The sequence below is a fragment of the Lagopus leucura genome, unplaced genomic scaffold, assembly GCF_019238085.1.
Source record: "Lagopus leucura isolate 7727_CA_CO unplaced genomic scaffold, USGS_WTPT01 Super-Scaffold_73, whole genome shotgun sequence".
In the NCBI taxonomy this organism is placed as follows: Eukaryota; Metazoa; Chordata; class Aves; order Galliformes; family Phasianidae; genus Lagopus; species Lagopus leucura.
In genome coordinates this window covers 81801266-81820069 of record NW_024962252.1, presented here as the reverse complement: position 1 = coordinate 81820069, position 18804 = coordinate 81801266, and the positions used below count along the sequence as shown (strand labels likewise).

The 18804-nt window shown below is 42.6% G+C and overlaps 2 protein-coding genes across 2 annotated transcripts; one reads left to right on the top strand and one right to left on the bottom strand.

Annotated features, from left to right (window-relative positions):
• Positions 1-6166, bottom strand: TATDN3 (TatD DNase domain containing 3). Its single transcript, XM_042875071.1, has 10 exons — positions 6110-6166; positions 5997-6029; positions 5851-5924; positions 5647-5731; positions 4023-4085; positions 2847-2956; positions 2310-2365; positions 1970-2082; positions 675-755; positions 1-297 (listed from the first exon to the last, which is right to left on the bottom strand). The coding sequence occupies exons 1-10, from the start codon at positions 6164-6166 to the stop codon at positions 154-156; spliced, it is 816 nt and encodes a 271-aa protein (XP_042731005.1). The 3' UTR covers positions 1-153.
• NSL1 (NSL1 component of MIS12 kinetochore complex) lies at positions 6165-17939 on the top strand. Its single transcript, XM_042884371.1, has 6 exons — positions 6165-6419; positions 7150-7231; positions 9426-9556; positions 11800-11854; positions 15904-15971; positions 16366-17939. Exons 1-6 carry the CDS (start codon positions 6165-6167, stop codon positions 16642-16644), a joined length of 870 nt encoding a protein of 289 aa, XP_042740305.1. The 3' UTR covers positions 16645-17939.
• The last annotated feature ends 865 nt before the right edge of the window (positions 17940-18804 follow it).

Here is an 18804-nt window from a genome sequence, read left to right as displayed (position 1 = left end):
TCTGATGAACTCAGTATATTTGTTGTGAATTGTATCTGTACAACACTGTGCTCACTTCTTGACCTCTCTGATAGCAAAACTCAAGGCCAAGATGTGTGTTGGTTTTATTTATTACATCATAACCAATAGTTTCAGCAACATCAGTTTCTAAGTCTATACCTGAAGGAAGTTACGAAGTTTGGGGAATACTTTCAGTGCATTCTGCGTCATCGCTTCTATAACTTCTTCAACTGGAATTCCTTTAATTTTAGCAATATATTCTGCAGCAATGTAAACATTTTTTGGTTCATTTCTCACCTGGATTAAAAAAATAAAAATCAAACAGAGCAAATAACAGATCCCTCCAGGTGGCAAGTGCTTCAGATTCACTTCCTGACACACCTTCAGTCACACTGTACCTATCTACGGTACAGAAATTACAGGTATCTATTGTCCTTGAATCGTTTTCCCCTTTGGCCCTTTCTGGAATTTCTTTTCCTTTCCCAGCTTCAGGCTGGGACGTTACCTCTATAGCTATTTCTCTGAATTGTATATTTCAAAATTTCCACCTGGCCATCTCCTTCATCCCCTGTCAATGCCTACACTCCTCCTCTCTCCCATGCTAGCAACTAACCTCCACAAGGACAAGGAGTCATTGTGGATATACAAACATAGAAATCCCCCCCACCATTTACCTGTTTTTCAGGCCCCAAAGCAGGGGAGTCGGTTTCCAAGCATATACTTTCCAGAGGTAACACTTTCACAAGTTTCTGCTTCTTGAAGACAATAAAGAGAATTATTAAATGTTTTATGCACTTACACTTGTGGGAAAAAAAATATAAGATATAAAGATAAGCTCTGCATTTAAAAGCAATGTTGAAAGACTCTGATGCCACTGTCAGTATACTATCAGCAAATTCAGAATGGCAGCAAGAATACCAGGAAATGCCTAAGATGTCCCTTTAAAAAAAGAATTATCTCATTTTTTGTGACTCTAAACATCTGAAGCACTTTTACCTGAATACTGGATCCTCTATTACTTTATCAAATTATGTGATTATATTGCACAGAATCAGATTGTCAATGCAGTTTTAGTCTACCACTTTTCTGTATATACAGCATTTTAATATCTTTATTCCCCTTTCTGCTTTTACCATTCAGCTCCAGTTTGCTCTCCTTTCTACAGCTTCCTGCCCTCATCCCCAACCATATCCACCCTCACAACCTTCCCGCTTGACTGATGCCTTCTCTCATCGTATATTTCCTGAGCTTATCACAGAAAATGATGATGGTGCAGGATGGAAGCAGACTGCTGACTGATCTAAGAAGTCAGCATAGTTTGCAGCAGCCCACAGTAGAAACAGAAGCAGCATTTCACTGAGTCAAGGGCTGAAACTGGCCAGTGCTGATCTTAAGCAGCGTAGCCGATGCTTTGAGTGGCATGCCATGGACTAATCAGCATTTCTCAAAGACCTGTAACTTAGCCAACTGTAAGGGGATTTCCTTTTGAACAAGAAGTGCCATAGCAGTGAGATAGAAACTAGTGCTTTTCCATGTGTCACCTCCCTGCTCTAGAGCGTTACAGGATCAAAAATGTCCAAAGAAAAGTTCATCAGAATACAATAAAATGAGGGGAAAAAAATGCTCATTTTCTTAATGATTGCTTCTCATGAATAGCTGAATTGTTTTAGCCAAAATTTCTGCCCCAAATGTCCAGCTATGGCAAAAGTCCCAGACAGAAACACAATCAAAGTAAAAAGGCAGTTTTAACTGAAAGCAGGATCTTCTATCAAAAAGCATCAAGTGACTATAATCACATCTCTGTGATAGCCTTTTATACTGTATAGACTTAACAAAAAACAACCAAACAACCAAGCATTCCTTCGAGCTGCACAGTAAAAACGTAGTTACGTTTGCCAACATGTTAAGCTGCCAACTACTGCCTGCAGTCCCCAAGCACCAAGCAGGAGCGATCCCCTTCAAGTGTTACCTGATCACTCCTTATAATGGAAGGAGGAATGGAGAAGAAGTATCCAGCTTTCACTCCTTCCATGGCTACAGATGGCTTCCCATCAAATGCGTGAAGCAACACCTTTGAAGCACCTTGGAGAAAAGAAACAAACCAATTTATTAGCAGGGTTTACAGCACGTTCACAGTGTCCGCTTCAAACTGAACCTCAACCCCACCAAAGAGTGGATGCAGAATCTCCACACCACTCTTCACAAGTTTCTTGGGCACAACATGATAGGAAAGCATTACAAAACTGAAGAAATTCTACGAAATTCCGCTGGCAAAAAATAAGAAGGGAAAACATGCATTAGAAACATACCTTGCTCCTTTAAGAGATTAATGGTTGGTCTTCCAGCTGAGCGGGAGTGAACATTTCTGCAAAGGAAAGAGGGAGAGCCGTGGTATTAGGAAATTAAGCAACAGTATTTGTATTTATTTTTCAATAAACATACACCACAGAATCACAGAATCATAGGGTTGGAAGGGACGCCTGTAGGTCATCTAGTCCAGTTCCTTGCTACAGGAGGCTCTCTAGAGGAGGCTGCAATGAACCAACAGCACGCTGGGAAGAAAACAATCTGTGTTAGCACTTTTACCAGGAAAAAAGCCTAGAGATGTGTATTTAAATCATTTTAGCCACAGTGAATATTTAGCAACAACACTGTGAAGACAGGCTAGGGAACTCCACTGTACTCATGGGCAAAATTCAGTAATTACGTCTCAAGCTGGAGACTGTCAGGACACTAATACCAGTGTAAGCCATGTAAGTTCGGGAGGCTCTTAGCAATTATAAATCCTGGGAACAATTTACAGAGGTTACTGAGATCTGGAAAACTCTCCTATTAGTAAAACTTACAAAGGCAAATCCAGTTTTCTTGCTAACTCAACCTGCTTGATCAGAACCTGTCTTTGTCCTTCCTTCTGTTCATCTGTGCTGGCAAATCTAGGAGTGAAATCTAATCCAACCTACGGTACAAGAACAAAAGTGAGAAAGTTGTACAGGTCTAAGGCTTGACTAAATCACAATAGCGCAGAGAGAAAAAGAAAAAAAAAGTTTCAAACCTGCAAGGTATTACAAAACATATTTATGAAAGATGGCAATTAAGAAGGTTGTAGCCACACTGTAGCTTAATTCAGAAAGGAATTCATTCTCAAGACAAGACTTTCAATTATGAAAGCATTTGAAGGCAGCGACTGTATTTAACATTTTAATCTGTAAGCAGTTTTCTGAGTTTTTATATACTATTAAATATTATTTCAGATAAAATCTCAAAGCTGGATCTCCAATCTAAGTTGAATTTCCAACTTGAACCTGTAACTTAGTCCTATCTCCAGCAAAAAAATTACCCATTAATTTTATAGCTTTTTTATCTAAATACATTCAAACAGAATTTAAACCTCAAAGAAGCCAAATTTACTGTTATACAAACCAAAAACCTGGTTAAAGTACAGGAACAAAACAGAACTACAGAACATCCTGAGTTGGAAAGGACCCACAAGGATCAACTCCAAGTTCAACTCCTGGCTCCACACACGACAAGTTTAGCCAAGTTCTCTCAACAACTGCCTTTCCTCCAGCAAGAACCAGCCACAAACCCCTCTGCTACCAACATACCAAAGGGACAGACTCTACCCTAAAGTTTTCAAGCTTCGGTTTGTTTATAAGGAAATACAATATAATAGACATTGTGTGGGTAGAGACAGACAAGGGATCACGAGAAAAAGGGACTTATGTAAGTCACCAAGGCATGCTGAAACCATAGGTTGGCCTAACTGTGTTGCAGAAGGGAGAAAGGACCTGAACAAGGGTAACTATTTCCTAATAACAATATAATGCAGGAAAACGGGGATTTGGGCAAATCTATGAAGGAGAGCACATTAAGAGAATTACTGATTAGCTGTGGGGTTTTTTCAGATGGCCAGCAATGTTTATCATATATACAAAGCCAAGCATACACTAAGATTTTGTAACTCTGGTGGCAGATGCTGCCAAAGCCATATACATTTCAACCCATCTTGGAATTCTACTTACTTCTCCAATTGCCACCAACTTATCTTTGTAGAGTTCTATAAGTGGCAATGCTGCATCCAGATCCTGCAAGAACAAAAGCAACCCTCACTGACTTTGAGGTGGAAGCTTTATAAATGCAAAGTTGTGATTAATTTGGATTTCTGGGCCACAGGGGCACACTGCTGGCTCATGGCCTATCTGTTGTCCCCCAGGTCCTTATCAGCAGAGCTACCTTCCAACAGGTCAGCCCCTAACCAGATGCATACAGTTATTCCCCCGTAGGCACAGGACCCTATGCCTGTACTTGCTGAACCTCATCAGGTTTCCCTCTACCCTACTCTCTAGCATGCCGAGGTCTTGCTGAACGGCTGCACAGCTTTCTGCTGTGTCAGCCACTTCTCCCAGCTTTGCACCATCAGCCCTTCCCATCACTCCTCTTAAATTTTGTACCTTAAACGTGCTATCACTGGAAGTTGAGCTATCAGCAGTATTTCAAAGACCTGCAGGATTTTCCTGCTTTACTCAAAGACCCCTCCTTTCAAGGTGAACTTTTCATTGGACCAGAAGTAGTAACAAAGCCCATAGTCTGGTCATGTTACATGGCTGCAGGCAGTTCTTCAAGCTCCCCAGGCTAAGGACAAAAACTGGTATTCTCCCAGTCCCACGCTAACAAAGGGCCATCTGCAAACAAGATGCATTCTGTTCACTGTAAGCAAACTGTTCACTTGGGATTTTTAGAACTGCTTTCCAGCAGCACCGCTTCTGGGGCCAGATGGCTCTCAGTGCTGCTGAAGTCACACAGGCAGATGCTATGCTGGAGGCCCTGGGGTTTGGTCTGCTGCGTCCTCCACTTTACAGAAACACAACTAACTGGAAATCAGGCAGACCAGGGCAGCCCCCTGCATCTCCAGCGCAGCCATAGCATAGAATCACAGAACTGTTTGAGTTGGAAGGGGCTCTCAAAGGTCATCCAGTTCTTCTGTACATCCAATCTCAATACGAAACTCCTCTCTTTTAGTTTAAAACCAAGTCCCCCTGTCCTAACACAACAGACCCTAATAAAGAGTCTGTACCCTTCTTTCTTACAGCACCCCTCTAGATACTGAAAAGTCGCTGTCAAGTCTCCTTGGAGCTTTCTCTTCTCTGTTCTGAACAGCCCCAGCTCTCTCACCCTGTCCTTGTAGGAAAGGTATTACATTCCTTGAATAAGTCCTCTGGATGCACTCCAACAGGTCCATGTCTCTCCTGTACTGAGAACTCTACATGTGGACACAGTACTCCAGGCGAGGCCTCACCAGTGCAGAGCAGAGGGGCAGGATCACCTCCCTCACACTGCTGGCTGTGCTTCTTTTGGTGCGGCCCAGGATCCGGTTGGCTTTCTGGGCTGTGAGGGCACATTGCCAGCTCCTGTGCAGCTTGCCATCCACCAGTTCCCCCAGGTCCTTTTTGGCAGGGCTGTGCTCCACTCTTACACCCCCCAGCTTGTACCAATAGTGGGGGTTGCCACGACCCAGGTACAAGACCTTACAACTTGGATCTGCTGAACCTCAAGAGGTTCTCCTGTGCCTCCTGCTCAGCCTGTCCCTCAGACATGTCCACACAGCAGCACATCACAGCTGCACCAGGCTACCTGCCACTAATTTACCTTTAAAGTAACACTGCGTTGCTCTTCTGGAGAAACATCCTGCACAGGGTGAACGCCCAGACACGGCAGCACGAACCCCGGGAACCTAGAACAGAGCGTCGGGCCGAGCCAGTCTGAGGCGGGACCGAAGGCCGACCGAGCAGCGGGGCGGGCAGCACGGTCACAGTCCCGCCGGGCCGCGGACGCCTGGCTGTCGGCTCGCACCTGTCGGACAGCTCCAGCACGTCGCGGAACTCCCCCGCCTGCTCGGTCACCGCCACCAGCGCCGCCACCGCCGCCTGTCACAGCCACAAACAGCGCTAAAGGCCGCGCTGCGCGCCGCACCTGCCGGGCCGCGGGGCGCGCCTCACCTGCCGGGCCGCCCGCACCACGGCCGCCACGTCCTGCAATAGACACGCAGCGCCTCAGCGCCAGGCCGCGCCGCTCCGGTCCCCATCCGCCCGCCCTCCCCGCGGCGCCTCACCGACTGGAAGCAGGGCGCGGAGAGGTGGCAGTGACAGTCCACCGGCCTCGCCGCCATGCCGCCGCGCCGCGCCCGGCCTCGGCCTCGAGAGGGAAGGGGCGGGGGAGTGGCGGGTTGTGCTTCCGGGCCGGCATTTTCGGTTCGGAGGAGGCGGGAAATGGCGGCCGGGCCGCCCGAGCGGCGGGACGCGCGGGTGCGCTGCTGCTCGCGGCGCGGCCTGGACGAGGTGGTGGGGCTGTGCGCGCCCTTCCTGCGGGGCCTGGCGCAGGGGCAGCCGGGCGGCGCCGCAGCCGCGGACGACGCGATCTGGGTACGGCACCGCGAACCCCGCGGCGCGGTTGGCGCTGACCGTTACGGCTCGGCGAGCGGCATTGCGTGGGGTGGAGAGGCGGAGAGGCACGGGGGCGGGGCTGTCGCTGCAAGAACGGTACGCGGTGTCCGGAACGCGCTCGAGGAGAGCACAGAAGCTGGTGAAGGGCCAGAAAACAGGGAATGGCTGAGGAAACTGGGGCTGTTTGGGCTGGGAGAAGTTTGGGTCTGCAGGAGGGGAGACTGGAGGGAGACCTCATTGCTCTACAGTTGCCTGAAAGGAGGCTGCAGGGAGGAGGGGAGTCGGTAACACCACGAGTGAGCATAGAATCACTCGGGTTGGAAAAGACCTTAAAGATCATTGAGTCCAAAGGGAGAAGTGATAGTATGTAAGGAAACAGCCTCAAATTGTGCTGAGGAGGTTTAGTTCGGACGTCAGGAAGAATTTATTCATAGGAAGAGCTGTCACGCATTGGCACGGGCCTTCCAGGGACGTAGTGGAGTTCCCCTGCCTGCAGATATTTAAGAATCACATGGACGTGGCACTGAGGGATGTGGCGTAGTGCTGCACTTGGTTGGTAGTGCCAGGTTGATGGTTGGATCTTCACGATATTAAGGATTCCATGATTCTTGTCTGCCAAGCCAGGCACTCATACAGGAAGGGTCCTCTGTGCTGATGTTGCACATGTGTGTCTAAAGCATAACTTTTCCAGCCTATGCATCTCTTGCAGAACTTTGAGGCAGCAGTGAGAGAGAATGTTACTATTAATGGGCAGCTCTGGGCAGAGACATCAGCTGACTCTGAACCAAGCAGTACGTATGGTCTTTCATTCATTTTACATGTGTTTATATATTTGGGGTTTTTTTGGATGTGGTATTTTTAATTGGGCACTTCTTCCTCTAGTAGAGTGGCAACAGTGACACTCATGAAGCAGATGAAATGGAACTCAAGCTTGGCTGCGTCTGTATAAAAAACTGAAGTACTGCACAGCAGGAACATGGTTCTTGCAGAGCACTTTTTTGTAAGGGAAAAGCAACTAAAAGGTATAGCAAAAAGTATCTGTGACAGAACAAAAGGGAAGACAGCTTTGTTAGAAGGAGCACTGTTCTGGTTGATGCCTATAGCAAGGTGCTTACAGATAGGCACAGTTTTAGCTGTCACTATTATGGTACCTAATTAACTTAAAAGGATCTGTTCTTTACTAGATAAAAGTAGTTTAGAAACACCCACAACATCTGATACTGACATGGGAAAAAAAAATAAAGTTCAACTAATTTTAATAGTGGCTGTCTTGCTAGAAAATCTGCAGAAAGATTTTAGAAAGTTGCTATTCCAAAACACAATTTTTAATTCAGGTTGGGAAAGAGCATGTTCCACTTCAATAACTTTTCTCATAGGAATAAAGGGAGTATACAAAATCTGATGGACCAGGGCCTGCTGATCTATTTTTAAAGCTAGAATGAAGCAGTAGGATGGATCCAACTGTGGAGGCTTCAGCTCTACACAGGGGAGTTAGTGGTTGGTTGTTCAGATGGTGAAATTTTCTTCCTTGTGGCTACCGGAATTTCCTTTACTGCACCATATCTGTTGCCTCTTGTCCTTAAGCTGCACACCTTTGAGAAGAGCCTGCCTCCATCCTCTCTAGAACCACCCTTTAACTAGACAAGGATAACAGATTTCTCCTGTGGCTTTCTTTATGCTGAACAAATTCCTGTATGCTTCTCATACATCATGTACTCCAGATGCCAAGCCTCTTGGTGTCTTGGTGTTCTGCCGTTATCCAAGCAAAGATGAAATAGTTTAGGTAGGTGGAAATGCTGGCTGGATCACTGAGCTCAGAGGGTTACACTGAGGGTTACAATGGCTTTTTTAATGGCAAGTCTAAAAAAATAAAGAATCCCACCAACTCTCAAAACTTGTTTTTAACTTTCTGAGGTTAATCATCACCTGATTCTGCACAGCTTGACCAAGAGAGGGTGCTCAAAATCCATTTGTTACCACTAGATTGACAATAATGCATGGCTTTGCAAGCTGTGTTTAACATTATTGGAAACTGTGAATGTAAATTCTAAGAAAATTTCAAAGTTCAGTGTAAAAATTATAAAACAAGACCACTGCTGGGGTTTTAAGCCTCCGCTGATGGAAAAAAGAAATATAGGTGTGCAAATGAACAAATGTAGAATTATGCATTCTCAGTGATGCAAGGTTAGAGTATAACATTGAGCTGTTAATTCTGTTTTCTTCCATAACTCATAATTTTTATGGTCTGTAATGATGGCTTGTGACATCAGAACAGTGCAGGCATTTATTTGTCCAAATGCTGAAGGCACTTATAAAACAGTGCATTAAGCTTTAAAAATTGTCAAGTTTAACTGCAGTCTTGGAGAAGCTGAGTACTTGTAGTACAGTAACAGAAGTCAAAATACTCATTTTCTACACATTTAACCTAATCTTGATTGGAAAAGAAGGCTGTGAAAGTTGGCTCCTATCAGATGCAGTCTTTGGCATCAAAGTTTGAAAGCAGACTAAATTTTGCTTTTCTGTCTTCCCATGAAGTGCATCCCAGAGGAATATTTCTGGGAACAAGGTTTCGTTAAGGTGGTGGTACATGTTATCAAAAATGCATGGATTGATTTAATGATTACAATGTATGCCTGTGTTCTATATGATACAAAGTCAGTTAGCCTTCAGGTTACTGCTTGGACAGCTGCATGGTGTTCAATGCTTGCAAATTACACAAAATCAAACGGATCAAATCACTTTTCTTGCAACAGCTTGCATTGTTTCTTTCAGTTGAGAAACAAGTTAGCTAAAAGGTAACCACTTCTTTGTGAGACTTTTGGCTTCGATTCACAATGCTTAGAGCATTGGCGATTTTTTACGCGCTAGAGATCCAGGACAGATGTATTTATCTTCATTGAGAATCATAGAATTGTTCAGGTCTCAAAGAAAAGAAACACTGTAGGTAGGAGCATTGTTACAATAACTTTGTTGCAACTTTGTTAGGTGCCAACATCAAAATTCTTGAAGATCAGCTTGATGAACTGATAGTAGAGACAGCAACAAAACGTAAGCAGTGGCCTAAGAAGATACTGGTGCATGCTATCCAGACCATGAAAGCAGAGCAAGAGATGTTGGTGAGTAACACAGATGTTCAGAAAAGCTTTGCTTATAGTTGCTGATGTGTGTAATTTGAAGGAACAAATCATCAAATGTTGACCTTTAAGTTTCTTCCCACAGTTGCATTTGATTTTGTCATATAATGAAATTTTTTCCTTGCGTGAATTTGCATTAATTTGTTCTCCAGTAAAATAAGGGTTATTACAAACTGCTGTGACTACGAATGAATTAGGCCCATGTTACAGTTCAGCAAATTACTGAGGCACATTTTTCCCACATGATGATTTATGCTTTACAAGTCGGTTTTACCCCTATTTATCTTGTAAAATTCAGGTTTCTAAAGTTCCTGTCTGAAGGCTGGTTGAAGTACTGTTACAATACATGCAGGCATATATATTACTACATGCAGTATTTGGCTTTTTAAAGGATGTCTATGTTTTTCCTAAGTACTTCTGTTGAGCCGGTAACTACACTGAGTACTTTCACTAAAGAAAGAAAAAAGGTAGTGTGGATTATGAATAGGTTCATCGATTTCATTTTTTTGACACTGAGTGTAAAGTAATCATTGGCATTGGGCAGCCCACTCATGTTCTTAGTTGCTAAGTTTCTTTTCTGCAGTTACATTAGGACTCCTTTTTGCTTACTTGCAGGTTAACTAGAAATCAGTTTTCTTTCTCGTATTCACTTTGCTACCCTAAAGAGCTGTGAACTTCTCCCCATCTCCTGAAGTACGTTTTTTAAGTGTCTGACTTTTGAATACATTCTTAAACCATCTTGGTTTTCTGGCAGGTTAATGGCTTCATGATAGGTGCTTTATTACATGATTTTGGAGGAAAAAAAACATCTGAATCTTTAGGGGTAAAAGACAGGGGTATCTGGACTATGGTACACTGTTTGAGCCATTTCTGTGTGAGCGCGTATGTGAACAGATGAAGAAAAAAGAAGAGGATTAGGGAAAATGTTCTTCCTTTCTGAACGGGACTGATGACCAAGCACATGGAAAAGGCCAAGAAACTTAGTCCCTTCTTTGCCTTTGTCTTTCCTGGTAAGATTTGCCTTCAGGAACCATAGGCTTCCAAAACCTGTGGGAAACAGTCGAACAAGGAAAACGTAACTTGAGGGAATGGCAGAAGAGTGTCAAGTTAGGAACGTGGTTGTGCTGCTATTCAGAGGGACCTGGATGTGCTGGGGAAATGGGCTCACAGGAAACTCATGAATTTCGGCAAAAGGTAATGGTGGGAGGAGAAATAACTACATGCACCAGGCCAGGCTTCCCCACAGCTGGAAAGCAGCTTTGCCGAACAGGCCCTGAGTGACAAGCTGACCGTGAGCCAGAAACACACCCTTGTGGCAAAGGAGGCCAACAGCCTCTTGAACCGCATGAGGAAGAGCACTGCCAGCAGGCTGAGGGTGTGATTCTTTCACTCTTCTCAGCCCCGAGGAGACGCATCAGAAATACTGAGTCCAACTCGGGGCTCCTCAGCATGAGGAAGATGTGCACAAGTTGAAGCAAGTCCAGTAATGAGTCATTGGTGTGACGGGATTGTTCAGCCTGGAAGAGAGAAGTCTTGGGTGTATCAGCATTGTGTACAAATATGCGTGCAGTAAGAAAGAAGCAGTGTGACCCATGCTCAGCTCAGTGTTCGGACAGTGCTCTCAGACACAGGGTTTGAATTTTGGGTGGTCCTGTGTGGAGCCAGAAGCTGGGCTCCGTGATCCATGTGGATCCCTTCCAACTCGGGATATTCTGTGATTCTATGAAAACTTGCTGTTGCAAAACACCAAGATTTAACAAGACCTTTTGATTGTTTGGAAAAGGAGAGCTATGTTCCACCTGAATCCTAAAGTAGATGACTTACTTAGGTTGCTTCTCAGACTCCTTTATTCTGCAGCTGACCTTCTTCTGTTTTTGTGAATGGTTCCTTCGGAGTCAGAGCTGTTGTTTGTCCTGAGTTGTTCAGCAGATGGTAATGGTTCTTCCAGAACATGTGGATTTTAATTTAGAAATTCTCATGCTTTAATAATTAGAATTCCATAAACTAAAGGAGATTCTGGAGACATGTTCTCAGTGAACTTATGTTAATCAGATCATTCTTTCTAGTAGTTGAGTATCTATAAACTAAACATCTAGTACACTCTAAATAATTCCACCACCATCTCCTTCTATTAGCCTTTCTCCATTATTCTAGCTGCCAGGTATATATTAGATATCTGTTAAAGCAAGGGAGCATTTCAGATTTCTTCTGTTTTGAATTTGCAGAAGCTCTACCAGCCTGTCGTAACGCCAGAAGAGATTAAATCACAGCCTTCTCAAGGTAATGATTTCTCAGGGGAGGGCAGCAGTATACCGAGGGAACACTGCCTTCCTTCCTGCCTAGCAACAAACGTTTAAGAAGTTTTATTTCTTTAAATTTATTTATCTTTATTGACTGTATTAACTAAATTAGCTAAAATAGCTGGAAGTTTTGTTATAATTGCAGTATTGCTGCATTAGCTTATTAATCTGTATGCATTTATCTTGTTCTGAATGCTCTCTGCTGTTATATACTGTGCTTAAAGGCAGAAGATGCCACTATGAGGGCACGGAGAAGAAAATGTCAAATATTCACTTTCTCTTACCTCTGTTCACCTTCTGTTCTCACCTCTTTTCTTCACCATTGGGTGGAGGCAAGATGCGGAACTGGATGGACCGCTGACATTATACTTTGGCCAGTCTTGTCTTCCTTCCTATATAAATACTAGAAATACTTCAGTCTCTCTTCCTAATCAGGCGGCTTCCTCGGGGAATTGAAAGCTGTCCTGTGGTATCACTGCTGATAGGGTTGACTCTCCTCACTTGTAAAGCATGTATCAAATTTTATTCTGCTTATGTAAAACTGTGAAAGATGTCCTAAGTTTGCTGCATGCTTTGGAAAGGTTATTCCTTGATCTGAGGCATTTGTACAAGGTGATGTGTACTTTGCAATAGTAGAATGGGAGGTGCTTTTTCTGTAGCTGGCCTAAAGAAATGCCTTGCCTGTTTTTATGTACTGAAAAATGACAGAATGTATGTAAGTTGCTCCATAAGTAATGCCTCTTTTTTTTTTTTTTCCATGCAAATTATAACAGATACAAACTCTATTTGATAGAGCAAATTCTTAGCTACAAAACAGTATTTTTCAACAGTCACCACTGTTAGCTATGCATTTTAGCCAGTGACGAACAAGAGCCTGAATGTGCACTGGTAAAAATTTGCACCCATGGAAGTAACCCACTGTTTCACAGCTACTGTGACAGTGTCGTTGCTAGGAAAATGTTGCCCATGCAGACCATCTTTCATTGGCCCAAACAGATGGAAGTCAGAAGGCACCAAATCTGAACTATATGGTGTGTATGGTAGGACAGTCCAGCTAAGATTGGCAGTGTGCTCCATGGCTTCCAGACGGATATGGGGCCTGCTTTTATTGTATTGCAAGAGAAAGGTTGCTCTATTCCCTGGCCTGGCTCTGGAAGTTCAATCCTTTGGCTTAGTCGGCATCAGGATGTAGTGGTCAGAGTTGATGGTTTATCCGGGTTCCAGGAAATCTAGAAGGATCACTCCTTTCCTATCTCGAAAGACTGTGCTCATCACTTTACCTACTGAGGGCTGCATCTTTGATGGGGAAGTCACATGTCACTGATCCACAGATTGATGTTTTGACTCCAACTCACAGTGATGACATGATGTCACTGGTAATGATGTGATCCTGGAAACTGTCACCTTCAGACCTGTACTGCAAATTCAGTAGGTTCTGACAAACTTGCATACAGGCATTCATGAGACACACTTGGTGCAGACTTTCCAATATTGCCACCATCATATCCAATGCTTTGAAGCCGATATTCAGCTCTGAACACAGTTCTCTGGTTATAATCTGCCAATTTGTGTGGATGAGCTGATCTAGGTGCTCTTCATTTCATGGTGTGACAGCTGTGCATGGCTGTCCAGAACAGGCTTGTATTTCATGTTGGTGTCACCACTGCTGAAATGCACCATCCACTTCCTCACTGTGCTCGCATCCACTGTCTGGTCTCCATCAACATTCAGCAAACACTGATGAATGTCAATGGATGCCAGTTTTTTCTGCATGGAGGAATTCAGTGACACACCTTTGCTTGATATGCACTGCCGTGTCAGATGCCATTTTGTCAGACTGCTCCTCTGCTGCCATCTGTGTCATAGCAATGACATGTAATGGGATGTTGGCAGGAAGGTTCAGTCTCTACTGCCACACCACCAACATCTGCCTCTGACATCACGGGCCAACATTGTAAGATAGGAGACATTACTTTGGGAGCAGTCTTCCTACCAATGCTGTTTTAAGTGGACAAACATGGTCAGAGAACTCTCTATGGATTACTTCGCATGCTGTAAAGCTGGTGTAACAAGCAGAGGTGTTAAATTAAGTTTGAGAAGCAAGGCTCAGGCTTCCAGCTCTCACTCTGCTGATCTGGCTTCACTCTAGGCATCATTTCCTCTTTGTAAACAGGAGATGTTGCTTCCAGAAGTGCCAGCCTGTGCAGCAAAGCAGCTAACAGGATCAGCAAAGAGTGTCACTTCATGTCTGCATTTCTTTTGGTTTCTAGTGTGTAATTCTATGCTCTTCTCATATGAATTAAGTACTCACAAGCTAGTAAGAGCTTGCACTACAGTCTTACCTTTTCATGTTAGGTAACAGCAAAGCTTCAGTCAAGACAGCATAGAGTTTGTGCTGAATATTAGTATTATGTAGTATTTGGGAAGTTTATGTATCCCAGTTTAGCAAGTACAGTGGCCAGAAACAAAAAATGTTTAGATTACTCAATACCTTTCATTTCCTCTTTTCATTTCCCTATGTTTTGGAAAGCCTTGAACACTGAGGAATATACTGCTGTCCATGTAAAGCTCAACTCATGCAGGCAAATTTCATTTAAATGTGTGTCAGTCTTTCTGTATAACTGGAATAATCACTGGAATTATTTTTACTTAGCTCCTTCCTTACAACTTCACAGCCTTCTACTCTGCATATTCTACTGTACGAATTCATTTTTATGGACATGTTCTTTTAGAGAATGTCCATCATAAATGTCTGTGTTGCATTTGAAGAGGCTACTACTTGAATATTTTTTCTTCCAAATTCTGAATGATTGTGCTTTTTAGCATCCATATCCATATACAGACTATGTTTCCTAAGCCAAGTTTGATAAGCACTGGTGACACACAGCACACGCAATTTAACAAAACACTGTCTCTTGCTTCATACTACGTTTCAGCAGGAGGTCACTGTCACCCTGCACTAGAATGCAGTGATTGACTTAAATTATCTTCAGTAGCATTAATTAGATTGACTTCAAAGCAGATTGGTGTTTTGCTCTGCAATGATTTAGGACTGCATGCACCATCAGATGTGGTGTTCTTCTGCAGGCCCTGGTGACACCCTACAGACAAATACTGGTGGTAGGTGAGACAACTTAGTTCCCAGATGCACACTTACTTAGCTGCTGATTTTAAGTTTTTCTTGATGGCATAGTGCCTCAAGCAGGACAGTGGCAGAGAGCATGCAAAATAATATGTAATAATTTTAAAACTTTATAATAACTTTAAAACCTTAACTCCTGAACAGAAGAATTGTTATTGTTTGTAAATCAGTCATCAAAAACGTGTATTATGTTGATGATCTTATTGCTACTGCAGTCAATTTTCCCCAGTATTCTGTACTGCTGTCTGCCTCAGTCTTCCTGAAAGCTTCTTTTTCTTCCTTTTGTTGTTAACCCAACAGAATTAGTGCCTTGGTTCTTTTTTACTCCTGCTTGGAAATTAAATCAGAATGAAAAGTAGCTTTTGTTTTGTTTTGTTTTGTTTTTTCTTTAATGAAAGCTGCGTTGTTGCTATCAGGCTGAAGTTGTAAGACTGAGGATTTTCCCCCCTCCATTAAATTATTTTCCTTCATGTAATTTTCTCCACAGTTATGTTTATCCTTTGGAATTTTTTTTCCACAACGTGATATGATTTTGAAAGACTGAAAAATAGATCTACTTATTTTTAACCTTCCCCTTTATACACATACTGTTTCTGTATCTCATGTTTTGGACAAGCTATAGGATTTCTAGCAAAGAACTCTGTGGCTTGCAGGAGTTGAGACCTCTATGCACTACTGCACTTTGCATGATTAGAAGTAATAAGAGTAAGATGAAGCACATCAGCTGTCATCACCAACACTAATTAAAGAGATATGTTGTACGCTTAATTTTACAGAGGGACTCCACTGCTTCTCATGCCCAGTGTTAAGAAGTCAGTAGCAAGTATCAGGGAAGGAGGGGAGGAGTTATGTATCAGAAGCTTATTGGAGCTTTGTGTTTTTCTTAGATGCTTACCTCACAGATCTGAAGCAGGTGACCGAAATGGCATCCGAGCAGATTGGTGAGGCAATGAAGGTGAGATCTGTGTGTGCTCCAAGGGGATTTTTTTGTTTCATTCTGTTGTTTTGATAATGCCATGAAATGAGGGTTGTAATTTATCTTGGTTGTAGATTTGTACAAAAAAGCCTGCGTGTACTATTGAAGCAAGTACCTATTTTGGTTTGTGTTACTGAAGTTAGACCTATGAAGAATTCTCCCTCAATTTTAGTAGGAAGGAAGAATACCCTCTGAGTTTAGCAAGTGTTTCTTACAGAGATTTTAAAATCTGCAGCATCCAAAAAGTATCTTCTGAAGATCATCTCTGCAGACACTAAAGCTTTTGTGCCTCTCAGAATCTAATTAACATATCTCTCTCATTGTAACCATTGCTTTTCCCATGTAACTTGAGATACTTGATTTGTTTTCGCAGTCTCTCCCAGCCCTAATAGAAAGAGCAGAAGGTTTTTCCCAAGCGTTAACTTGGCAACCAACCTTGGAACTCTGCAAGCTGCGTCAAGAAGTCTTCACTGGTTGTAATGCAAAGGAGGAAAATAGTGTCCAAAACTTTGTATCACCAGCAGAAGTCACACCAACAGACGCTGATACCACTGACAATCCTTACACTTTGTTCAAAAGAAAAAAAGCTGCAGATACACCACAGAGAAGATACTATCCGCTTCGACGGAGGAAAATTACCCTCAGCATGTAGATTTCTCATTTAGAATTTCAGGATTGGAGATTCAGAAATATTCTCGTTCAGTGTATTCAGTTTAAAAAGAAAAAACACAAAAACAAAAAAAAAAAACTTATTCTGCTCTCTAATTCAGTGCTATACAAGGGAGATTCCTTGATTATTTAGTCTTTTGATTCTTTTAAATATTTCTCTTCTTACTGATACACTGGTGGTATTATGAAAGCCTATATGAACCAGTCACTGCTGATACCCAGCAAGCATGTTTACTGATTAACTCTCTTCTTTGCCCATTTATTACAGCATTTATTACCCTCAGCCTTCGTGCTTCTCAGAGCTGTGCAAATGCTTTATGTGTGTGGGCACTCCTTTGGTAAACTAGTAAGTGCTCATATACAGCAGGCACATCTCTGAAGATGTTGGAGAGTGTCTAATTCTCCTAACCATGCTTCATTTAAACTGAGTTTGGATATTTCATAAATAAATTTAAAATACTTTCAGACTGGAGCATGTGAAACCCACCAATTTTAGTGCAGTGTTTTAGTTTTTAGAAAATCCATGTGCAAATCTAAAATTGATCCCTCCTGTTCTACCTCTCAGGTAATCTTCTAGATCAGCAGGGCTCATTAACAGTCATCTTGATTTGAACTTGGGATTTTAATAATTATATGCATTTCCCTGCAGAGTGCTCTACAGAACAATGATTTGACCATCTGCGTTTTACCATCTGATATTTCAGTTTGTGTAAATAACTGATCTAAGCAATCTGGGGTTTTCCTGGACAATAGATGTACACATTACAGGATCTCGACTTGGCCATGCGTTTGTGGCATTTGACTAAACTTACCCAAAAAAATCTAAAACAGTAGAGATTAACAGTAAATGGGATTAAATTGAGCTAGCATTTTTTATTATAAGCACAGTAGTACCTAGACATTTACATAGTAGTATTAAATTAAGCATTGTGCCTTAGCCACTGCAAACTTTTTCCAGCTTATGACTGCATACGCTTACAGTAAGTACTCGTGTCTAACCAATATGTCATGTATTCCCTCCTGCAGTACATGGAGGCTGATTTGGAAGCTTTGCTAACGGAATGTAATGTAGTGAGAAGGCAGGTGCAGCTTGATGTCTAGAGACTGACAGTTTTCAAGGAAGTGTGTGACAGATTGTAGCGTCGTTTATGTTGTGAAGGTGAGCACCTGTACCAAGGCTCTGTATATTTAATCGTATGTAAATATCTCCTATCACTTTTGTATATACAAACTTCTGTTTTTATACAAAGTAAATTAAATCAACTAAGAAAGATCAAAGATCTGGATGTCTGTCTTAGTCCCGCAATACATGTTGACTGAACAGTTAGTGTATTAGTGCTTTAGAAGACATCTGTGTTAAATTTTGGCTGGAGTAACTGAAGTAGTTCCATTTACTGCCTTTGAACTTACGACTGCTATTAATCACAAGGCTACAAAGCCTCTAACATAAGAGAGGACAGGATGTGAGAGGGACTGGAATTGCAAAGCTGCAGAACGTGTGACCGGGATGGTTTTTCGCACAGTGAATTCTGGTTTGTTTGAATGTGTGTGTGTGTTCTGGTTGAAAATCCCTACTGTTGCACAAATGCATACATCTTCACCAAGCACTGCAGGATTTTGCATGTCTATTACAGTATTTAAATATTTTTATGTTAATAGAAATAGGTATATCCCTTTCAAGAGGTCCCATCTCAAATGACCAACATAAGACAAATGCCTTAGGAAATAAGGAGAGCAAGCAGTGTGGATTAAGGGCTAGTAAGTGAATCAATGACTTCATCCTACGGTGCCTGTTAGAGGTAAGAGAGTGCAGGGCAGCCGGTCTGCATGGGTTTTGAAAGAAGTGGGAATGGATGTCTGCTGCCTTGATCTAGAGCAGCCAGGCCTGGTTCTATGGCCCTCCTTTTAATCACAGCTGGGTAGAAAAAGAAAACTGCATCTGGGAATGCTGCCCAAATAACTGATATAAAGAAGAATAAAGAAAACCAGTTGATGTCCAGTGCAATGCCTCAGCTACGAATTTACAAATCTTTAGGGTTGCTTTTGGCCACACAGCAGTGAAAGATGTCAGAGCACCTCCCTTGAAATGAAAGCTAGGTGATGAACTGAACTTCATGCTTGAACGTTCATCTGCTTTCCCAAT

Coding starts and splice junctions, on each gene's coding strand:
- NSL1 (XM_042884371.1), top strand. CDS start 6,165: ATGCCGCCGCGCCGCGCCCGGCCTCGGCCTCGAGAGGGAAGGGGCGGG. Junction 11,855..15,903: donor TAAATCACAGCCTTCTCAAG/GTAATGATTTCT, acceptor TGTTTTTCTTAG/ATGCTTACCTCACAGATCTG. Junction 15,972..16,365: donor AGATTGGTGAGGCAATGAAG/GTGAGATCTGTG, acceptor TTGTTTTCGCAG/TCTCTCCCAGCCCTAATAGA.
- TATDN3 (XM_042875071.1), bottom strand. CDS start 6,166: ATGGCGGCGAGGCCGGTGGACTGTCACTGCCACCTCTCCGCGCCCTGC. Junction 2,083..2,309: donor TAATCTCTTAAAGGAGCAAG/GTATGTTTCTAA, acceptor CTTTTCTCCAAG/GTGCTTCAAAGGTGTTGCTT. Junction 756..1,969: donor CCATTATAAGGAGTGATCAG/GTAACACTTGAA, acceptor ATTGTCTTCAAG/AAGCAGAAACTTGTGAAAGT.